Raw genomic sequence first — 19,063 nt, 5'->3', positions numbered from 1 at the left:
GCATTTGGAGTGAGTCACATCCTCTGCTTGATGAGAGACAATCTCTCATCTCATGGCAGAGATGTGCTCTGTCAGCACAGAGCTGGTGGTCATCCTGAGCAAAGCTGGCCTGGCAGATTATTTAGAAGAACAAGGACCTGGCTCTGTGCTGCTGGCTGCCACCTCACAGTGAAATTCCTTGGCAAAGACATACTCTGCAGAGAAATGACAAAAGGGACGTCAAAAATCACATCAAAACACAGAATTTGACCCCAGGTGGTTTTGGCAACTGTGCCTAAGAGCCAGAACTGAGAGCTTTTTCTGTCCATGGTCCAAGGTCAAATAGGAGATTGATGTCACTATGTCCAGCTGCCATCTGACCTGAAATATTTCCTTTGCTGAGCTTCTGATACATCCACAAGTTGCCAAATCTGACTTGCTTTGCAATTAGAGAGGCAAAGCATCACTCATACAGGTTCTTACTCTCATCAAACCTATGATATGTAAAATGTGCAAGAATTTTGAAAAGAAGGAAGAGGGTGAATTTGGCCTGGTGTTTTTAATGACCATGCAAAAGACACATTTCCCCCAAAAAACACCTAAACTCCCACCCAACTCTCCACTCTGAAAGAACACCTTGTTTCAAACATAATTGCTCAAATTATGTTAAAATTATTATGTTAAAATTATATAATTATATATTATTATATATAAAATTATATTATGTTAAACAAACAAACTCATAATTGCTGAGATTCACCCCTGGAATGCTGAGGTTCAGTTTTCTGGGGAAGATGGAGCAGTGTGATGCTGAGTGACAGAGCAGCCTTTCCCCCTGCCTCTGCTGAAGGATTTCCCTAGCTCAGTCCCTAAAAGAGCCAATTTTCCAGGATCCAGGTGCTAACTATGATTTTAAAGCCTTGGAGCAGTTGTGTGCAGAGCTAAGGTTTGCCATGGGTTTTAGGAAGGCAATAAGCGCAAAAATAAGCGAGCCAAAAATAAAATGTTTAAATAAATATTTATTTAAAAAAAAAGAAAAAAATTATAAAAAAATCAGCCACTTTCACAGCTGGATGAACACCAACTGGCAATTCTTCCCCAGGGCACAAAGGCTTCAAGACCTGCTAAAGCTTCTGACCTTCACGTTCCAGCTGAGGGTGTCCGTAACATCAAGAGCATGTGGGAGAAAGGGAATGTTTTTTCATCACCTTCTGGGACAGGAACACCAAATAAGGTATGTGTTTAATTAAACCTAGCGATTCTAAAGAATTATGCTCTGGATCTGACCTTGCTGTTCGTGTTCCTCTGAGTGAGCCAGTCTGCTCCTGTTGATGTCACTGCAGAAGAATATCCCAAAGGATCCTGACGACCTCAGAAATCCACAAGATGGTGTGGCTGCAATATTAAATATAATGGAAGAATTTAGTGACCTACTGAGCTCAGTTATGAGACATTCCAGAGCCACATCGGATATCTTAGAAAAATACATCTGGGGCATTCAAGCAGAGTACAAAGAAATTCTTTGAGCAGGGCAAAATTCTTTTGGGGAGCAGAAGAGATTTGAATAGGCAGGATAAGGATGATATTTTCTAGATAATTCATAGAAGTATTTGTGAGGCCTTTATCTTTTCTATGTAAATCCTTAAGGCAACATTTTCATTCTATAACCTGATGTGAGTTGCTGAGCATTTGTCAAATGGCAAATTGATGAGCCATGGATTGAAGTGGGTTATTACAGACAGTAATTACATTTTATTAATTTGTACTTGCCTTTTAAAGATTTAATGTTTTGAATTCTAGGCCATTTCTTAAAAGAAAAACTGTGTGCTTTTTAAAAAAAATTAGTTTAACAAGAGAAAAAAAGTAGATTTGAGCTGATGTCTTCTCTTTAAGCTAAAGATTTTTGGAGTTTGGGTTTATGGTAGAAACAACACATTTATTTATTTTATTTATTAGTCTGACATTTATTACTGGGGTAGCAGTAAAGTGAAGATGGTTTTGTAGGATTTTTGAGACCTAGAGGTCAGCAGCACTGTGTAATTCATAGGGACAATGTCTCTGAGCCAGCCACAGGCTCAGTGAGGACCTCTCTGCTAAACTTGGCTTTGCTTTTAAATCCAAACCGTGGTAAACAGAGCAAAAGCCATTCTGAAGGTCTTGTGACTGGATTTTATCATTTTGCAGGAAACTGCTGGACTGAAGGTCGGTGTCTCCAGTCGTATCAACGAGTGGTTGACCAAGACCCCAGAGAGCAACAAATCCCCTGCTCCAAAACCTTCTGTAAGTGAACTTGGAACAGCCTTCTCTTCTCTCCTGGGGCAGAGGGAGCTTCCTCCACCAGCTGATGGCCTTGGGAGGAACTCTGTGTCCTCTTGGAAGCTCACAGAGACTCCTTGGCAGTCAGAAAACGGGGAGAGGAAACAGGGAAGTTCTCACCTTAAAGCTCAGAGAAGCAGAGGATGACTTTAACTCACCACCTGTGAAAGGCTTACATTTAAAATTTACATTTACAATTTAGAAATGACCAGCCACAGACCCCAGACTGCGCACTTGCACACACTTGGAGTTTGGCCCTTGCCCTGTAAAAAAATCTTCCAAGTATGTTTTAAAACACAACTGGAATAATTTAGTTCTTTCTGAGCCTAAATGTACCTCCAAATGAAGGCCCTTTAGCCTGCCCATTAATTCAGCCAGAATCAGAGCAGAAAATACTGTGGAGGTAATAAACTCATTATTTCATTATTATCACTCAGAATGTGGGAAGGAGCAGCAAGAGGTAACTGTGGGGTGGGGAAGGGTGAGGATGAGGAACCAGAATGTGGATGTCCATATTGGAGAATTGTTTGTGATGTTGATGATTCAGCTTGAGCATTTTGTTCAAGAACTGGTTTCTTCTGGTATCCTTGTGCATTGTTTTTCTGCCAGTTCACCTGCCCTTTATAAAAAGTGCAAACACTTTCTCAATTCACACTCCTGTTTGTCCTTAATAGGAGTTTGAAATTTGCAGCATTGTCCACTTTAAATCCTGCCTCCAGATTTTTCTCTCTTTCTTTTAAGTTGCATCTTTTAGACAATGTAAAACTAATCTCTTGTTTTTCCCTCAACCAACTGTTTCTATCTATGTCTTAATTTCCTTCTTTCTCAATAGATTGTTCTTTCTTCTTTCAATGTCTCTGCTTGAAGGATCACGCCCTCCTCCTATTCTTCTTCTTTGGGGGTCTGTTTGCTAAGTTGGTCAGGTAAATCTGTTTATAATTGACTATGAAGGTTTATATACATCTATAATGTGTGATTTTTATTTTTTCTTAGGATAAATCAAAGGGAAGCCCAGAATTTCTTATTTAGCAAATAACTTCTCACCCCCATCACATTCTGTCAGAGTAAAGAAACATTCAAAGTTTTTGTGACCATCAAGATTCTTGTGGGGTTTGAATATTGAATATTGAATTCAGGGCAGAGCAAATATTTCAGTTTTACCATGAACCTAAATCACAGATCACAAATCATTTCAGGACTGTGAAAATGGGTTTGTGATGGTGTCCCCTGCAAGTAGCTTTGTGATCAGGTCAAAGTTGACTGCTTTCCTCCTTCCTTTTTTAATGACCTCCCTTTTTAAAGTGCAGAATTGGCTGCAGGTTCTGATCATCAGCAGCCCTGTGTGGCTGCAAATTCTCACCAGATCTCTGCAAAATACCCCTTGCAGCAACCTCATTTCCATTCATCACTGAGCATTTTACAGGTAGAAATTCTCATGTGCAGAAAACTTCCCTCCCTACATCCCTGGATGGCCAGTAGGAAATCCTGGAAGCTGTGCAGGATTTGAATCCTTGCTGAAAAGGAGAGCACTGATGTCCAAAATTGTTTGAGACTCTTATTTGCCATGCACAGAGGTAGATATCAATCCATCTCCCCAGCAGATGTCATTTTCATTTGCAGCCCTCCTTTTCCCCCAAAAAATAATTGACATTTTTATAGAGTTTTTGGTTAAAGTCTTCATAATACACTCATTTTTAGAGAATACTACTATTCTTTAATGACTTTACCTCATCTGTTTTGGTATTTTTTTCCTGTCAGGCTAGTGATGGGCACATCCTAAAGTTGCAAAGGATGCAAGGGAAATTAAAATGGATATGAAGGACTACAGTGATAAGTGCTGAAATCTGTATTTAAGGATGTAGGATCTGCTTTTCTGTTGTATTAAAAGTCTAACTCAAATTTTTTTGAACAATTTTAAATAAATAAATATTTTTTTTTTCCAAATTAAATATTTTGATTTTGATCTAAAATAACCAAGATAAGCTACTTTTGAATTCCTCCCTAGCAGAAATACTGTCCCTGAGAAAATGTGGGGATTTTTTTCTGCAGAAATTGGATTTTTTGGTTTTTTTTGTAAAAAACTGATGGTGCAGTAACTCTTCACTGCACTCCCTAAGCTGAGCATACTGAGTAAAGGCCAGTCTGTGCCATATGAAATAGATGCAACAGAATAGTTTTTTGTCTCAAAACATGGATGTGTTTGGAGTTATTTTGTGAAATATAATTCTTTATAACTGATAAACAATGTAATATTTACCTCTAGTGGATGTTCCTCAACTTCTCTTGTGAGGAAGTTGCATTCTAACCTTTTCTGTAAGAAATGAATATAAACCTGAGCTAATGTTGGTTTCTGTTCTCTGACATTAAAAATACAGGATTTAAGACCAGGAGATGTATCTGGCAAACGCAATCTCTGGGAGAAGCAGTCAGTGGAGAAGCCAGCAGCTTCTTCTAAGGTAAAAACACTTCTGGGCAGCGTTGAGAGGAAAATATTCTGTTCCTCACCCACCTTTTTATCTAGAGAAAAAAGCACAGTGAGGTTCAGAAGGAAGTGTCTGGTTTTTATATTCCTGTTTGGCAGAGCTGTGATATGTGTGGACATCTGTCCTTTCCATGGGGTTGATTTTCTATTCCTGTTATAAATAGCAATGTTCTCCTACATGGGATTTTAATAATGGCTCTTTTTCAAACAGGTATCAGCTATGGGGAAAAAATCAGAGACTAATGGTAAGTAATGCCCATAATACATACATTGCACCTGTTTTATAGTTGAATATCATATATATTTTTATATATTTATATTGTATTTCTATATTATTATATTATATTATATTATATTATATTATATTATATTATATTATATTATATTATATTATATTATATTATATTATATTATATTATATTATATTATATTATATTATATTATATTATATTATATTATATTATATTATATTATATTATATTATATTACATTATGTTACATTATGTTACATTATATTATATTATGTTATATTATATTATATTATATTACATTATGTTACATTATGTTACATTATATTATATTATGTTACATTATATTATATTATATTATATTATATTATATTATATTATATTATATTATATTATATTATATTATATTATATTATATTATATTATATTATATTATATTATATTATATTATATTATATTATATTATATTATATTATCTACATTATACATAATATATTAATATATTAATTACATATAATTACATCAATTATATATTAATATATCTTCATATATCTTTTTATATAATATATAAATATACAAATATATAAAAATATATCTTCATATATCTTTTTATATAATATAAATATATAAAATACATATAATATATAACAATAACTTATATTATATAGAATAATAATATAATATATAAAGATATAAAGATAAATAAATATATAAATGTATTTATCTATTAATATATAAAATAATAATGTATATTATGTAATATGATATTATATAATACACAGTATAATATCTATTAATACATATTATATATGATATATAAATATTATACATATAATGTTAGCATACGTAAATAATAAAATACCATATACAATATTTGATGATATACATATAATAATAGAGTACAGATATTTTAATACCTATTATTATATAGTACCATTGCCACATTTTTGCACAGGTGTACCTGTGTTTTAAAATTCTGCAGCTGTTCATGTTGATGCCCAAAACCCCTTTTTCCCTTTGCCTTTCACAAATTCCATTACAATGTCATTGAAACACGAATGGCTCAGAAACTGCTTTTGCAGGAGCTGTGCACTGGTGTTCTTTTCAAGGCAAAAATAATTTTTTTATTGTCATTTTTAAAGCACTGGTTGGTGAAACACAACCTAATTTTACAGAAAGAAATCAGCAAAATTGACCTCTTAGCTTTTTATTTTTATTTTAACCTAAAGCACTCCAAATACAGCAAATTAAACTCATTTTATGGCTGAGAACCAGTGGGGGAGAATGGAAGTTTGCTGACCAGTTTAAACAGCTTTAAGGATGCTTTGCAACATCAATTCTTTACTGAGGGAAATGATCAAATATAGAGAAACTCTTGGTTTTCTACACTTTAACGTGGGCACACACATTTTTAGTGTTTTTATGTAAAGCCAGAGGTATGGTATACCTGTGAACTCTTCTTTTTTTGGTTTAGAGCGGTGCAAAGCAAAATTGTTTTGCTCCTCTTGTCCTTTTTTTAAAGCAAAGTGTCAGGGGAGAGGTTTTTGGGCTGGCTCAGGTTTCCATGTCCCCATGGAAAGTGTTCTCCACCCTCAGGAGCTGTCCCAGGGCTTTGGGCACTGCTGAGCCTCTCCTCAGAGGCTGAAATCTGATTTTTGTCCCTCTTGGGACCCAACCCAGTGCGTGAGCAGAGCACACCCAGCCCCTATCCTTACCTGTTAACCTTGAGAGCTGTGCCTTTTCTCTTCTGGAGATGTGGTTGGCTTCTTTCAAGCCATATTTAATCTGTCTCTTTCTCAGCAGGTTTGAGACAATTTGAGAAGGAGCCATAGGAGGCCCCTAAAGACGCTGGACCAATCCAAGTTTGGGAGAAGAAAAAAAAGAAAAAAAAAAAAGAAAAAAAAAAAAAGGAAAAAGTGCTAAATTGTTCTTTTTATATTTATGTTTATTTACCAAAATGTCTTTTTGCATTATCCCAGTTAAAACCATGTATATTAGCACTGTATTTAATAATCAGTCTAGACATTCATCAGAATAGTACTGCCTTTGCACAAGAGCCTTTATTCCTAAAGAAACCCATGCTGTGAAATATATAAACTCTCCTACTGACACTCATAAATATGTATCTGAACAGTGATTGCAGCTGGTATTTGGTCAACCCAAAAAAGCATGTAAAGTAAAGTTGCTTGGGAAAGGTGTGCAGTAAACCTATAAAAACAATGGTTGCTTTTGTAAAACAAGAAGTCTTTTTTTTCTTTCTGCACTTTAGACTAAGGCATGGAAGAAATATCTTTAGTTGACAATGTAATATTTTCTGTAAGTTGCCCATGTCATGAGAAATACTGCATCAATAACGTGTTTTAATTTTTTTTTTTGTTTTATACTTTTTTGTTTTTAAGTATCAATTTTTCCATTCTAGTTTAAGTTAATACCTAAATTTGGATGATTATGTTAGCTGACAGCGGTACTGATATTTCTTTTTGTTGTTAGTGACTAGTAATGGAATGCAATCTAGAATATATATACACACATAGCTTTACAAAGTTTAGCCTAAAGGCACTACTAATGGTAGAATGCTTTAATATGTGCTAGAGTATTATATTTAGCAATAAACATACATAATTAGCCAATATCACAGCTTAAAAAAAAAAATAAAGACAAAATCACACACTTTTTCTATAGTAAGATTTCATAATTGTCAGTAGAGGTATGGTGAGATAAGTATTAAAAAAATTTAAATGTCAGTTGCCCAGAAATGGGTAATTAAAAAGAAAGTATAGTTTTTAAAAGAGGAAAAGGTAAGGGTATAGAGGGTCAAAAATAGGTCACTTGTATAAAAACGTTGTAGTTTAATTTATATAAAACCACCATAATTAAAAAGAAAAAGATGTAAAGAGAGTTGGAGCTTGTTTCAAATGACTGTACACTAAATCTTGCCATCCATCAGTGCCGTACACCAAAATGAAGTAAACCTCTATGATGCTTCTTTTTACCTCTCTCTCCTGAATACCTTATTTACAGATGTTTTTGTTTGTACATAGTAAATACTTGGCTGTAAGACATCAGCTTGGTTTGGATTTACATGCCATAGAGTTTAACACTGACATCCTGCAGGAGATGGTGGCATAAACTGAGCAACTCAAGCAGCCCCTGAGCAAATTGTGAACAGCTTTGCATTAGAGCCCCCAGGACCTCCCTTATCACCACTTCCATCTCCTACAGCATCTGGATTCTTCCTAAAGAAGTGTAATGTTCTGTTTCAACCCAAAGCTGGGCTCCCTGCTGCAACATCTTGTTTACACATGGAGATGCACAAAGTTTTCTGTAGGGGGTGAAACTGTGCCTGGCATTGTCTGTGAGTTGTCATGGGTTTTTTTGTTTGGGGGGGTTTTGTGAGCACTCCTCCGAGTCTTTCAAAAAACATCTGATGGCTGCAATAAAAACAATTTGTTCAAAGAAATGTATTCTGAAACTGCATCTGCAATAAATGGAGTATTCCCATCAGCAGCCCCCTGTTTGTCAATGAGTAGGGATGGACCAGTTCTGTAAGTGGGGCAGGAATTGTGCTAATTCCCTGTGAAATAAGGTAAAGAACCCCTAAGGATGTCTCACCTGAATGCCACAAACCATCTTGGCTTTGGCCTAGCAAAAATCAATCTGAAAATATTTTACAGCAATTTACTGTCAGCCTGTCTCAGGGTTTGCTCTGGTGATTTTGAAGAAGGGTTTTTTTCCATGCTTTCCTCAGCCTGTGTCTGAGTGTAATATTCTGGATGCTGCCAGCAGAGTTGCAAAAAATCTAAGTTTATATTTGAGACTCCCAGTCTGATGTTGGAGGCAGCCCTTACGTTCATCTGGCTGGATTTTACTGTGAATTATCCTTGCCCATGTTGCTGTCTTCACCCTTCCCCACTAATCACACAGGAATTCAGTTTTTTAGGTATTCAGAGGAAGAGCTGTGTGGGGCAACAGTGACAACTTTATTCTTTAGGTCCCAGCTACAGCACAATCGTGTTTTGAACAATAAACCACAAAGTGATCTGTATCTCCTGTCCTTGTACAGAAACTATGGAAACTTATTTGTATCTGTATTAAAATTTAGAAGAACATGCCAAACTATATAAAACAATTTAAGGACTACACTGATCGATCTTTGTTGTTAATAAAACTTTATTCGTATAAAATTTTAAAGCATTAGAAATACACTCTATAAAAATCACAAATATATAAAAAGCAACTGTTCTTTGACAGTGTCTCATGAGCCACTGTATGACTGACCACAATGGAGGTAACATATAAAAAACTCCATGTAAGTAGCTAGTTTTTTGTTAAACACTTCTCTAATTAAGGAAGACCAGATAAAAAAGAAATGAAAAGACACTGTCTTTTTACTATTAATCAAAACCAGATTTCTGCCAAACATCTTTACAAAAATCCCACCCTTTTTGCTGCATTCTTACATCAGTTAGTGCTCTCCTCCTTAAAAAAAAAAGGAGGAAAAAGGTGCTGCTCATAATGATTATCAAGTAGAGAAGAAATGAAGGTCGAGCTGGAGAGAACATCTGATGTGGAAGGAGTTAAATGGAGGTCTTGCAGGAACCACCTGCATTTAATATTCTGCTTTGAATGGGTAGTCCTTGTGGTTGACAGCTCTGAAAAGAGAAGGATTTTGTTATTCAAGCAGCACAGAAAGTGTTCTGAGCAGCATTTCCCTGCCCCAATGCCAAGGTGCTCGAGTCCTGCAGCTGTCATTAAATAATATTAAACACAACCTCGTGAGAAAGCCCCTCCAACACCAATATGCTGGAGGGAACACTCTCCAAGTGGATCTCCCTCCTGAATTTCCAGGACATGCCTCAAAGTTTAAAATATGAGCCCTCCCTGGTCTTGGTCATGTATGTGTTCAAGACAGGGGGGGGTGAAAATACAGAGAGAAACAGGACAAATGGATAGGAGGGATAATAAGGAACGTACTGGACCACTGGAACTGCTCTCCAGTTCCTGTTAAAGCTGAGGATGACATCCATCTCCTTTTTAGACAGTTCAAAGTCAAACACCTAGCAGGGAAAGATAAAAAAGAAACAAAACAAAACTCTTTAGTTAGATTCATGAGTAGTTAGCCACTAAGTGTGCTTCATGCACTTAGGACTTGAGGTAGGAATGCATTAAGCAGAGTTGAGCAATCCTCTTATTTCTCAGGCAAATAACAACCCTTGAAGCCATCAAAACAGTTCTTTTCTTTCTGAGGTGCTGTTCATGGCAAGGTCTCACATTTCTGGGTGGCTGAATGCCAACACCACTGCACTTGGTGTTGTAATGCACACAGGGAAGTCTTTAGGTGCTCAGAGTGTGTCACAAATACTGGAGCTAAATTTTCTGCTGTAAGAGAGGACTGCTGGGTATCATCTGCAAATAACTGTTTAAAAATCTCAGTTAATCATGTAAGAGCTCTTGCTAGGGGTTCATAGGAGAAATGACTCCAAACCCTCTCACCATGGATTGAAAGCAGCACAGAGGTGTTATGTAAGATGCCACACCTGATGAGCAAACATTCAGCTAAACTGCACTGCCACAGCCTCAAAGTGAGACAAACAGCTCTGGTGCTCACAGCTTCTTCCTTTACACCCTGAGGACTTGCTGAGCTTTCCCCCAAGGGCAAACCCAGACCTGGGGGTCCCTTTCTGCAGCAGCAGCAGGGCTCAGACCACCCTGGTGTAACTCATTTCTCTCCCAGCAGGAACAAAATGCTTTTCCCCAGATGGTTTGGTAGTGCTGAGCCCCAGTCTTCAAATCTCTGTACCCCCCTCCCAGTGCCTTGGTGCTGCTTGGAAACACAGAGGGGCTGTGGGTGCATCAAAGCAGGCAGCAGCATCTCCAGAGGGAACTTCACCTTCATGTTTTCCTCAACACGGTGTGGCTTGTCAGACTTGGGAATGACAATGATGTCTCTTTGGACCAGAAAGCGGATCAGGACCTAGGAAAGAAAAGAGGAGCACACTGTCCTGAGAAATCTATTCAAACACATTTTGTGGATTTTTTTTCTTTCCTTTTAATCTACAATTTCTTTTTCTACATCCATATTCACTCTTTGGAAATTCACAGGTTTGCACACAGGAGTTTGACGTGCCAGGATTTGCCCACACATTTGCCAGCAGACTGGCAAACTGCAATTTCTTCAAGCCCACATTGTTTCTACATTGTGGCTTTTGCAGGATTTGTTTTGGTTTTGTTTAGGGTAGTAGCAAGGGGAGAAAAATTATGATGCTCTGGTTTGTAATCTGTGAGTGCTCAGACTCAGTGAGCATAGTGATGCTACAGATTATTTTGTGCTCACAGGTAAGTACCTCACCAAGGTTCAGGTTTTGAAAGCCCATAAAAGGAAAAACATATTTACAGGATTTAAAAGTTTCCCCTCCCCTCAAAAAAACCCCAGAACTATTGAATGTTTTCATCCTGCTCTGCCTGTCTTAGAATATGATTTTCTTTGATGGCATGTGAACATGTGGCTTTGTTTCAGGTGCTGCTTCTGCACACCCCAGGCACCAACTCATTTGTGTGACTAGCAAAGTAATAGAGAAAAAAGAAATCTTAAATAATCAAGCAGCTTTCAATAGTTCTTTGTGAACACGAGCAGGTTGGAGCCAATCAAATTACAGGACTGTTCTGAAGAATGACTTAGCTGGAGAAAGGAATATAAATTTAGGAAGGGGAACACCTGAGGGAAGCATTTCTGTTCAGTCCACCCCAAAACTTGGCACTCAAGACCTCCTTGAAAATAGCTGATGATTTTTTGAAGGCTGTTAAGAACTTGGGCAGAAGGAAGAGTCAAGTCCAGCCCCATTAGAATGTATCTCTAGAGAAAATAACATCTGCCAGGAGTGGCCTGTAAGACATCTGAGCAGGAGGAATAGTTTGTTCTGACAACTTACCTGGGCAGGGCTTTTCTGATGTCTGGCTGCAATGTCTTTAATCTTGGGATCATCCAGAAGGGTGGGATCCCCTGGCTTAGCCCTGTTAAAAAATAGAGATGGTGGCAGTAGAAAGGTGATAGCTGCCCTGTAGCATCATGGGACATAATCTGCATCAAAACAACAGAACCCTTGTCATTTCAAGTCTATAATTTATTATTATTATTATTAGTAGTAGTAGTAGTAGTAGTACTATTATTATCATCATCATTATCATTATGATCATTATTGTTATTATTATTGTTATTACTATTACAATTATTATCATCATTATTATCATTATCATTATTATTATTAGTAGTAGTATTACTATTATTATTATCATCATCATTATCATTATGATCATTATTGTTATTATTATTATTGTTATTACTATTACTATTATCATCATTATTATCATTATCATAATTATTATCATTATTATTATTTTATCATTATCATTATTAGCATAAGGATAATAATGATTATTATTATATAATTAAAATACAAATTATATATAATATATCATATATAAAAGTATTATTATAATGATAATAATGATAATAATGATAATAATGATAATAATGATGATGATGATGATGATGATGATGATGATAATAATAATAATAATAATAATAATAATAATAATAATAATAATAATAATAATAACGACAATAATAATAATAATAATTTTTCCCAGTTGAAGTGCAGTGTTTTGTGTGCAGAAAGGCTGCAGTGTTGTCTTACCAGGGGCGGTTAGGAGAGCCCAGGGGGCTGTATGCAGTCACAGCCAGCCCTTTGGATTTACAGTACTTGACCAACTTCTCCTGGGTCAGGTATGGATGACATTCCACCTGCAAGCACAGGAAGATGGCTGATAAAGAGGCAGACTTTGCTGAGCTGCAGAGCTTTACATTTTAAATCCTCTTGGATCACAGAAAATGTGAAGACTTCACTTCCAGTACCGTGATTCAAATCTATCTTATGAAAAAGTTATTAATGTCACAGCAGCATCTAGAGGCCTAGCAGAGAACAGAGCTTTCTCATGCTACATATTACCCACAGAAAGCAAAAAACAGACAAGAATGGAAGGGTTTTATTTGTGGAATCTTGGAAATGAGCCTCCCTGGACTACTGCAGGGCAGGATTGCACCCTCAGAGGGGCAGCTCAGAATGCCTCAAGTTCATTTTCTGCTCTCATTCACCCAACCTTTCCTTTCCTCAAAGAACCTGGACCGTGGTTATCTCACACCTGAGCTGCTGTGGAGACTTCCCTGGCCATTCCCCACCTGGAAGAGTGGGAATTACATTCAGCACCCTCAGCTGAGTGCAAAGAAGATGGAAGAGAATCAGAAGGTCCCCTAAGCTGCTGCTGTGCTGCCATCATATGTTACATAATCACATAATTTGTTATGGAATTGTACTCTTCAACCTCCTTCCTATAATGGACTGGTTTATTTTATGTTGAAAAATTAGTAAATCTAGTAATAATAATAAATCAATAATAAATTAGTAAGTCCCATGCTGGTGCAGGAACTCACAGAAGGGATTTTGCTGGATATATTTAGGATTACTCTAAATATATATTGTATAAATTATTTATATAGGACATGTATAGTGTATTTATATTTTGTATGAATGTAGGTGTCCTCTAGTTATATATATACACACATTCTCTCTAAATATATTGAATATTTCTGAATGGAAGGCTCCAGCCTCATGGAAAGGGGCTGGATCTAAATAATCCTTAAAGTACTTTCCAATCCTAATCCATTCTATGATTCTGGACTGCAAGCTTAGCTGAGGAATGGAAACAAAATGCTCACCTGGTTCATTACAGGCTTGTGCTTCAGTCCTGGCTTGTTCAAGATTCTTTCAATCTGCTCATGGTTGAAGTTGGAGACACCAATGGCTTTTACCAGGCCAGCATCCACCAGCTCTTCCATGGCCTAATGAGGAAGGACAACCAAGGGGAAGGGATGAGTTAGTGGTATTACTGTCAAACTACATTATTTTATTTCCCTCAAGCTCCTGGCAAATGAATGAACAGATCATGCTAGATTAGATGACATAAAAGTACCTCAGTTAATAAAAGAAAACAGAATCCTGACTGCACGAACACCCAGTAAATTAACAGCCACACCTAGATTAATCTAAAGGGTGGGTTCTACCTTTTCTGTGTATCCAAGTATTTCAAGGACAGCACCTACAGTGCTGACAGCTTCCTTCTCTTTAGCCTTACTAAAAGCATCCCTTTCTTGCTCCCCAAAAGAAGAGATACAAACAACTCTCTGGCTGAAATACAATTTTGTGTGGCTGTCCTTCATGCCCAAACATACCCCTCAATTTCATTTTGCAGGCTGATCTCTGCTCCACCTTTTCTGCTCTGAAGAGCAAATATTGACTCACCTCCCATGTGTCCAGAAAATCTGCATCACTGGGAATGCTGTGACCCTTGTCATCCAGAGGATGCAGCTCTTCACCAGCCTGTTAAATTAAAAATAATACACTGAATTTTGAAGTGTTGAATTTCCTATGGTGTGCTAGCATTTTGGACTGCATTTACTGGCAGCAAGTTGCTTAAACATATTGCATAACTAAAAGTGATGAATGTCCATTCGTATTCTCTTTTGGGTGAGGGCCACATGTCACAATATCAGTGCCTGCATGCAAAGGGTGTGGGATTAGTAATAATTATGTAACTTTGGCAGATCTGGAGAGAAGGGCACAGACACCCCCCAGCCCCCTTGTTCTAGCTTCTTATTTATTTTACACAGATGTAGATTGGGGGAAAAAATACATTCCTCCTGTGCTATGCTTCATTTTTTCACTGCTGCTTGCTTCAGACCAATCCAACATCCCAAAAACCTTCATGTCCATGCTGTAACCACCTGTGCTGGTTACCAGAAGACCCAGGGGTGCTCACACTTACATTTCAATCCAAAAGGCATTTGAAAATCCAAACTCCCATGCTAAAACACACCACTTTTTTAATGACCAAAATCTTGCTACCACCAGTGATAGTAAAAGGTTTTAAAATCTTAGAAAATTCAGAGACTTAGAAAGAAAGTTAGGTTTGGAAAGCCCTGGGAAAAGCAGGCCCTGGTAAATGTTAGGCCTTGTGCTTGCTAAAGATCAGGTCAAACTGCACCTGTGTGGTCAGTATATGATAAATGATAGAATTGTTAGATGGGATTAGATATAATTATTGTTTAAAGAACATGAGGAACCATGTTAGGGGGCTGGGGGGCATCATGAGAAATCCATGCTTGGGTAAAAACAATGCATACAATAGAACAATATAAGTTTAATAATTAATATGTAAGTTGTATAACGATAGAGTATAAAACATGTTCAGCTCAAAACCAAGATGGGTCAGATTTGGGTCTGTGTTCCCCTGACACCCAGAGCTCTTCAATAAAGCACCTTCATATAATCATTTGTGATTATGTGTGTTCCTGAATGCTACCACCAGGATCAGGGAAGAGCCAAAGGAACCCCAGATCCCAGCTGGGTAATGAAATGGTCACAGCAAAGATGAGAGAATGCAGCGTGTTCCTTGGGGGTGAAGGGAGGAAAGGTGTGGAGAGCAGCACTACCTTGAATCCCATGGGGAAGTGCATCAGGTAGAGGTCGAGGTAATCCAGTTGGAGTGCAGCAAGGCTCTTCTTGAACCCCACCTTAACCATGGGCTTCTCATGGAACGTGTTCCACAGCTGTGGGGAGAGACAGAGCCCGGCTGTCACCCCACAGCTCCCACAGGGAACACCAGGGGACAGAGGGACACACACCTGGGGGTCTGGGAGGAAAACTCCCTCACTGTCTTGATAGGACATTTGTGGCTGGGTTCTTTCCCCCCTTGGACTGAGTTTGATGACAGAGAGGCAGTTTTCTCTTGTTGTTTATTCTTCTCTAATCTATATTACATATATACAAGGCACAAGGAGCTACATGCACTAAGATAGAAAGGTGCAAAATGGCCAAAAAAGATCTTCTTCAAGGTTCTTTATATGTCCATTTACCCAATTAACAAATGCCAAGTTAATTATTTTTCTTAGTGACCCAATGACCCAACACCTGTGAGCTGCACTGTGGCATTCTCTATCCAATCACTCATTACTACCCAAAAACCTCTGGAAGAAGAAGATGAAGAAGGAAGAAAAGACAACACCCTAAATCCTCCATCTTGTCTTTTGTTTTCTAACTAGTTTAAACCTTTGACTTTTTCACCTGGTGACTTAAGAAAACTCTCTAACTTACACACTCACACTCCTGGTTTCTCTATTTAACAGTTGTTTCCATGGTGTTATATGAAATTCAGTGTTTTCTTGGATGTCAGAGCCAGGTATCAGAGATAAGGGCACACACTCTGTGCCTCTGACTCCAACACCTCCCTGCTTAAGTCAGCACATGCTGAAGATGAGGATGGAACATTTCACTGTTAAAGCAGGACAAACACTCCACAAATCTGGCTGTCATGAAGGTGGAGTCAGGGTTCCCACTTATGAGAAGATATTCTCAGATATAAATGTAACACTCTGTCAGGTGCATGGAACACAGCAAAGCTGTTAGCAATTGTTTTTTTCAGACTAAATTTTGACTATTGAGTAGCTCTTTCTGTCCCATTTAACTGTCCACACTGAGAACAGTTGTCAATTTTACTTCATTTTTGAAATCAAAACTGAAGTTGTTTAAATAGATGAATGAGTATTATTAAATGAAACCATGTTATTTAACAAAAGCAAGGCTTAATGTGGAAAATCTTAGTTATACTCAAAGTTTTCTGGTTTTGCTGGTAAAAACTCCAAGTGATAAATTTATTAGTTAGTAAAATCCTTTTAGGTGAGAACTTCTGGAACAAATGGGTGAGATAAAGGAATGAAGAAAACACATATAAAATGCTTTGATTTCTGTTCCCTTTCAGGATTTGTATGTGACACAGTTTTCAAATGTCTTGCTTAGCACTGATGAATCCAGACAACTGGGTGGGGGTTGTGCAGTTTTTTGGGGTTTTTTTGTGGTTTTGTTTGGTTTGTGGTGGTTTTTTTTTTTTGTGTTTTTTTTCTCCCTTATCTTCCTTGGGTGTGTCCAATTGAACACCCAGAATAATTGACTTAATCGATGTGAGGAAATTATTAGATCAGTAATAGCTGTGATATCTTTCCTAAGTTGTCAGCAGTTCCTGATAAAGCCAAGTCCAAATACAGGGTGGGACTTTTAAGACACAACAAGAAAACCACGAAGTGAATATCAGAGAAGGGAACTGTGTTACTTTACAGGTACAACAAAGGTTTCTCTGCAAGAAAAGCTAAATGCCCTAATAAGTTTGCATCCTCGTACCTTAGTGACAATGAAGAGGTCTTCCCGTTTCACAGCTCCCTCCTTGATCTTCTGCTGGACTGCATTCCCAATTTCATTCTCATTCTGGTAGAAATAGGCACAGTCGAAGTGGCGGTAGCCGGCATCAATAGCAAACTTCACCACCTCCTCCACCTTTCCCGGGGGAGCCTGAAAAGCAAACAGGAGCCAACCACGAGTTTTTCCTCGTCTCCTCACCAGGGCTCAGTGACAGCTCCACACATCCCCCCTTTGCTGGCGTTTCCTCCTCACTAAAGTGAAACCCGACGGATTTTCCAGTGGGAAGCGGGCACAGAGCAGAAAGGAGATTGTTTCTGCAAGCCATCATCTTCATGCCAGCAACACATCCCCTGCCATTTCCCCTCTCTGCTCCCTGTGCTGCCCAAGGAGTTTCGCCACTTCCCCTTCCCCAAATCTTCCCCTTCCCCGAATCCTCCCCTTCCCCGAATCTTCCCCTTCCCCAAATCTTCTCCTTCCCCGAATCTTCCCCTTCCCCAAATCCCCCCCTTCCCCAAATCTTCCCCGAATCCTCCCCTTCCCCAAATCCCCCCCTTCCCCAAATCCCCCCCTTCCCCAAATCTTCCCCAAATCCTCCCCTTCCCCAAATCCTCCCCTTCCCCAAATCCTCCCCTTCCCCGAATCCTCCCCTTCCCCAAATCCTCCCCTTCCCCAAATCCCCCCCTTTCCCAAATCTTCCCCAAATCTTCCCCTTCCCCAAATCTTCCCCTTCCCCAAATCCTCCCCTTCCCCAAATCCTCCCCTTCCCCAAATCTTCCCCTTCCCCAAATCCTCCCCTTCCCCAAATCCTCCCCTTCCCCAAATCCCCCCCTTCCCCAAATCTTCCCCAAATCCTCCCCTTCCCCGAATCCTCCCCTTCCCCGAATCCTCCCCCTGCAGACCCCGACCCCATCCCGCGGCTGCGAGCCGCTGCCGCTCGCTCTTTTTGGTGGCTTTCCTTCGCTTCCCCTCTGGTTTTTGCGCCTCCTCCCACCTCCTTCAGCCCCTAATTTATATTTTTTTTTGGCTTTTTCCCCCTCGGCTCCCCGCGGCCCCCCCGCCCGGTTGCATAAGCGGCCGCCATCGGGCGCTGCGAGCGCCAAGCAGGGCACGGACCCGGATTTTAGAGCGGCGCTTCCTTTTCTATTTTGTATCCTTTTCTATTTCTTTTATCTTGTATCCTTTTCTATTATTTTTGTATACTTTTCTATTTTTTTGTATCCTTTTCTATTATTTTTGTATCCTTTTCTATTATTTTTGTATCCTTTTCTATTATTTTTTGTATCCTTTTCCATTTTTTTTTATCTTTTCTATTTTGTATCCTTTCCTTTTTCTATCATTTTGTATCCTTTCCCTTTCCTATTATTTTGCATCCTTTCCCTTTTCTATGATTTTTTTTTATCCTTTTCCATTACTTTTTAAAATCATTTCCCTTTTCTATTTTGCCGGTGCTTTAACCCCATCCCGCATCCCGGCATCTCCCTCCCTGCCCTCGGTACCTGCCAGGTGCCCAGCCCCAGGACGGGTATCTTCATCTTGTTGCTGAGCTCCACGCAGGGGATGGCCATGGCGCTGTCTGTCTGTCTGTCTGTCTGTCTGTCTGTCTGTCAGTCTGTCCGTCTGTCCGTCTGTCGGTCCGCCCGCCCGAGGCCGCTATAAAGGAGCGGAGCTGCCCCGGCCCCGCCTCGCCCGGTCCCCGGCGGCTCGCAGGGGATGTGCCGGAAAGCCTCGGGGCT

The 19,063-nt window shown here is 38.8% G+C and overlaps 2 protein-coding genes across 9 annotated transcripts in view; one reads left to right on the top strand and one right to left on the bottom strand.

Moving 5' to 3' along the window:
- CALD1 (caldesmon 1) overlaps positions 1–8,532 on the top strand; it is a 171,422-nt gene extending 162,890 nt beyond the window's left edge. For 5 of the 8 annotated variants that reach the window (XM_058852845.1, XM_058852851.1, XM_058852847.1 and 2 more), the window contains 5 exons: positions 1,082–1,213; positions 2,164–2,259; positions 4,671–4,751; positions 4,989–5,022; positions 6,826–8,532. In XM_058852845.1, coding sequence (XP_058708828.1) covers positions 1,082–1,213; positions 2,164–2,259; positions 4,671–4,751; positions 4,989–5,022; positions 6,826–6,857 — 375 coding nt within the window. In that variant the 3' untranslated portion in view covers positions 6,858–8,532. Of the gene's footprint in view, positions 1–1,081; positions 1,214–2,163; positions 2,260–3,127; positions 3,219–4,670; positions 4,752–4,988; positions 5,023–6,825 lie in introns of those variants that run through there. The other 3 variants (XM_058852848.1, XM_058852852.1, XR_009279084.1) reach the window with 2 other exon arrangements.
- Positions 8,533–9,177: 645 nt separating this feature from the next.
- Positions 9,178–19,063, bottom strand: LOC131586109 (aldo-keto reductase family 1 member B10-like). The gene is made up of 10 exons (XM_058852858.1): positions 18,827–19,063; positions 17,313–17,480; positions 15,572–15,688; positions 14,382–14,459; positions 13,799–13,921; positions 12,720–12,826; positions 11,955–12,036; positions 10,916–10,999; positions 10,000–10,082; positions 9,178–9,677 (listed from the first exon to the last, which is right to left on the bottom strand). Exons 1-10 carry the CDS (start codon positions 18,893–18,895, stop codon positions 9,635–9,637), a joined length of 954 nt encoding a protein of 317 aa, XP_058708841.1. The 5' UTR covers positions 18,896–19,063; the 3' UTR covers positions 9,178–9,634.

Source organism: Poecile atricapillus, chromosome 18, assembly GCF_030490865.1.
Source record: "Poecile atricapillus isolate bPoeAtr1 chromosome 18, bPoeAtr1.hap1, whole genome shotgun sequence".
NCBI classification, from domain to species: Eukaryota; Metazoa; Chordata; class Aves; order Passeriformes; family Paridae; genus Poecile; species Poecile atricapillus.
This window is presented reverse-complemented; position numbering and strand designations above follow the sequence as displayed.

Coding starts and splice junctions, on each gene's coding strand:
- LOC131586109 (XM_058852858.1), bottom strand. CDS start 18,895: ATGGCCATCCCCTGCGTGGAGCTCAGCAACAAGATGAAGATACCCGTC. Junction 12,037..12,719: donor GGCTCTCCTAACCGCCCCTG/GTAAGACAACAC, acceptor ATTTTTTAACAG/GGCTAAGCCAGGGGATCCCA. Junction 9,678..9,999: donor AGAGCAGTTCCAGTGGTCCA/GTACGTTCCTTA, acceptor TTCTCTTTTCAG/AGCTGTCAACCACAAGGACT.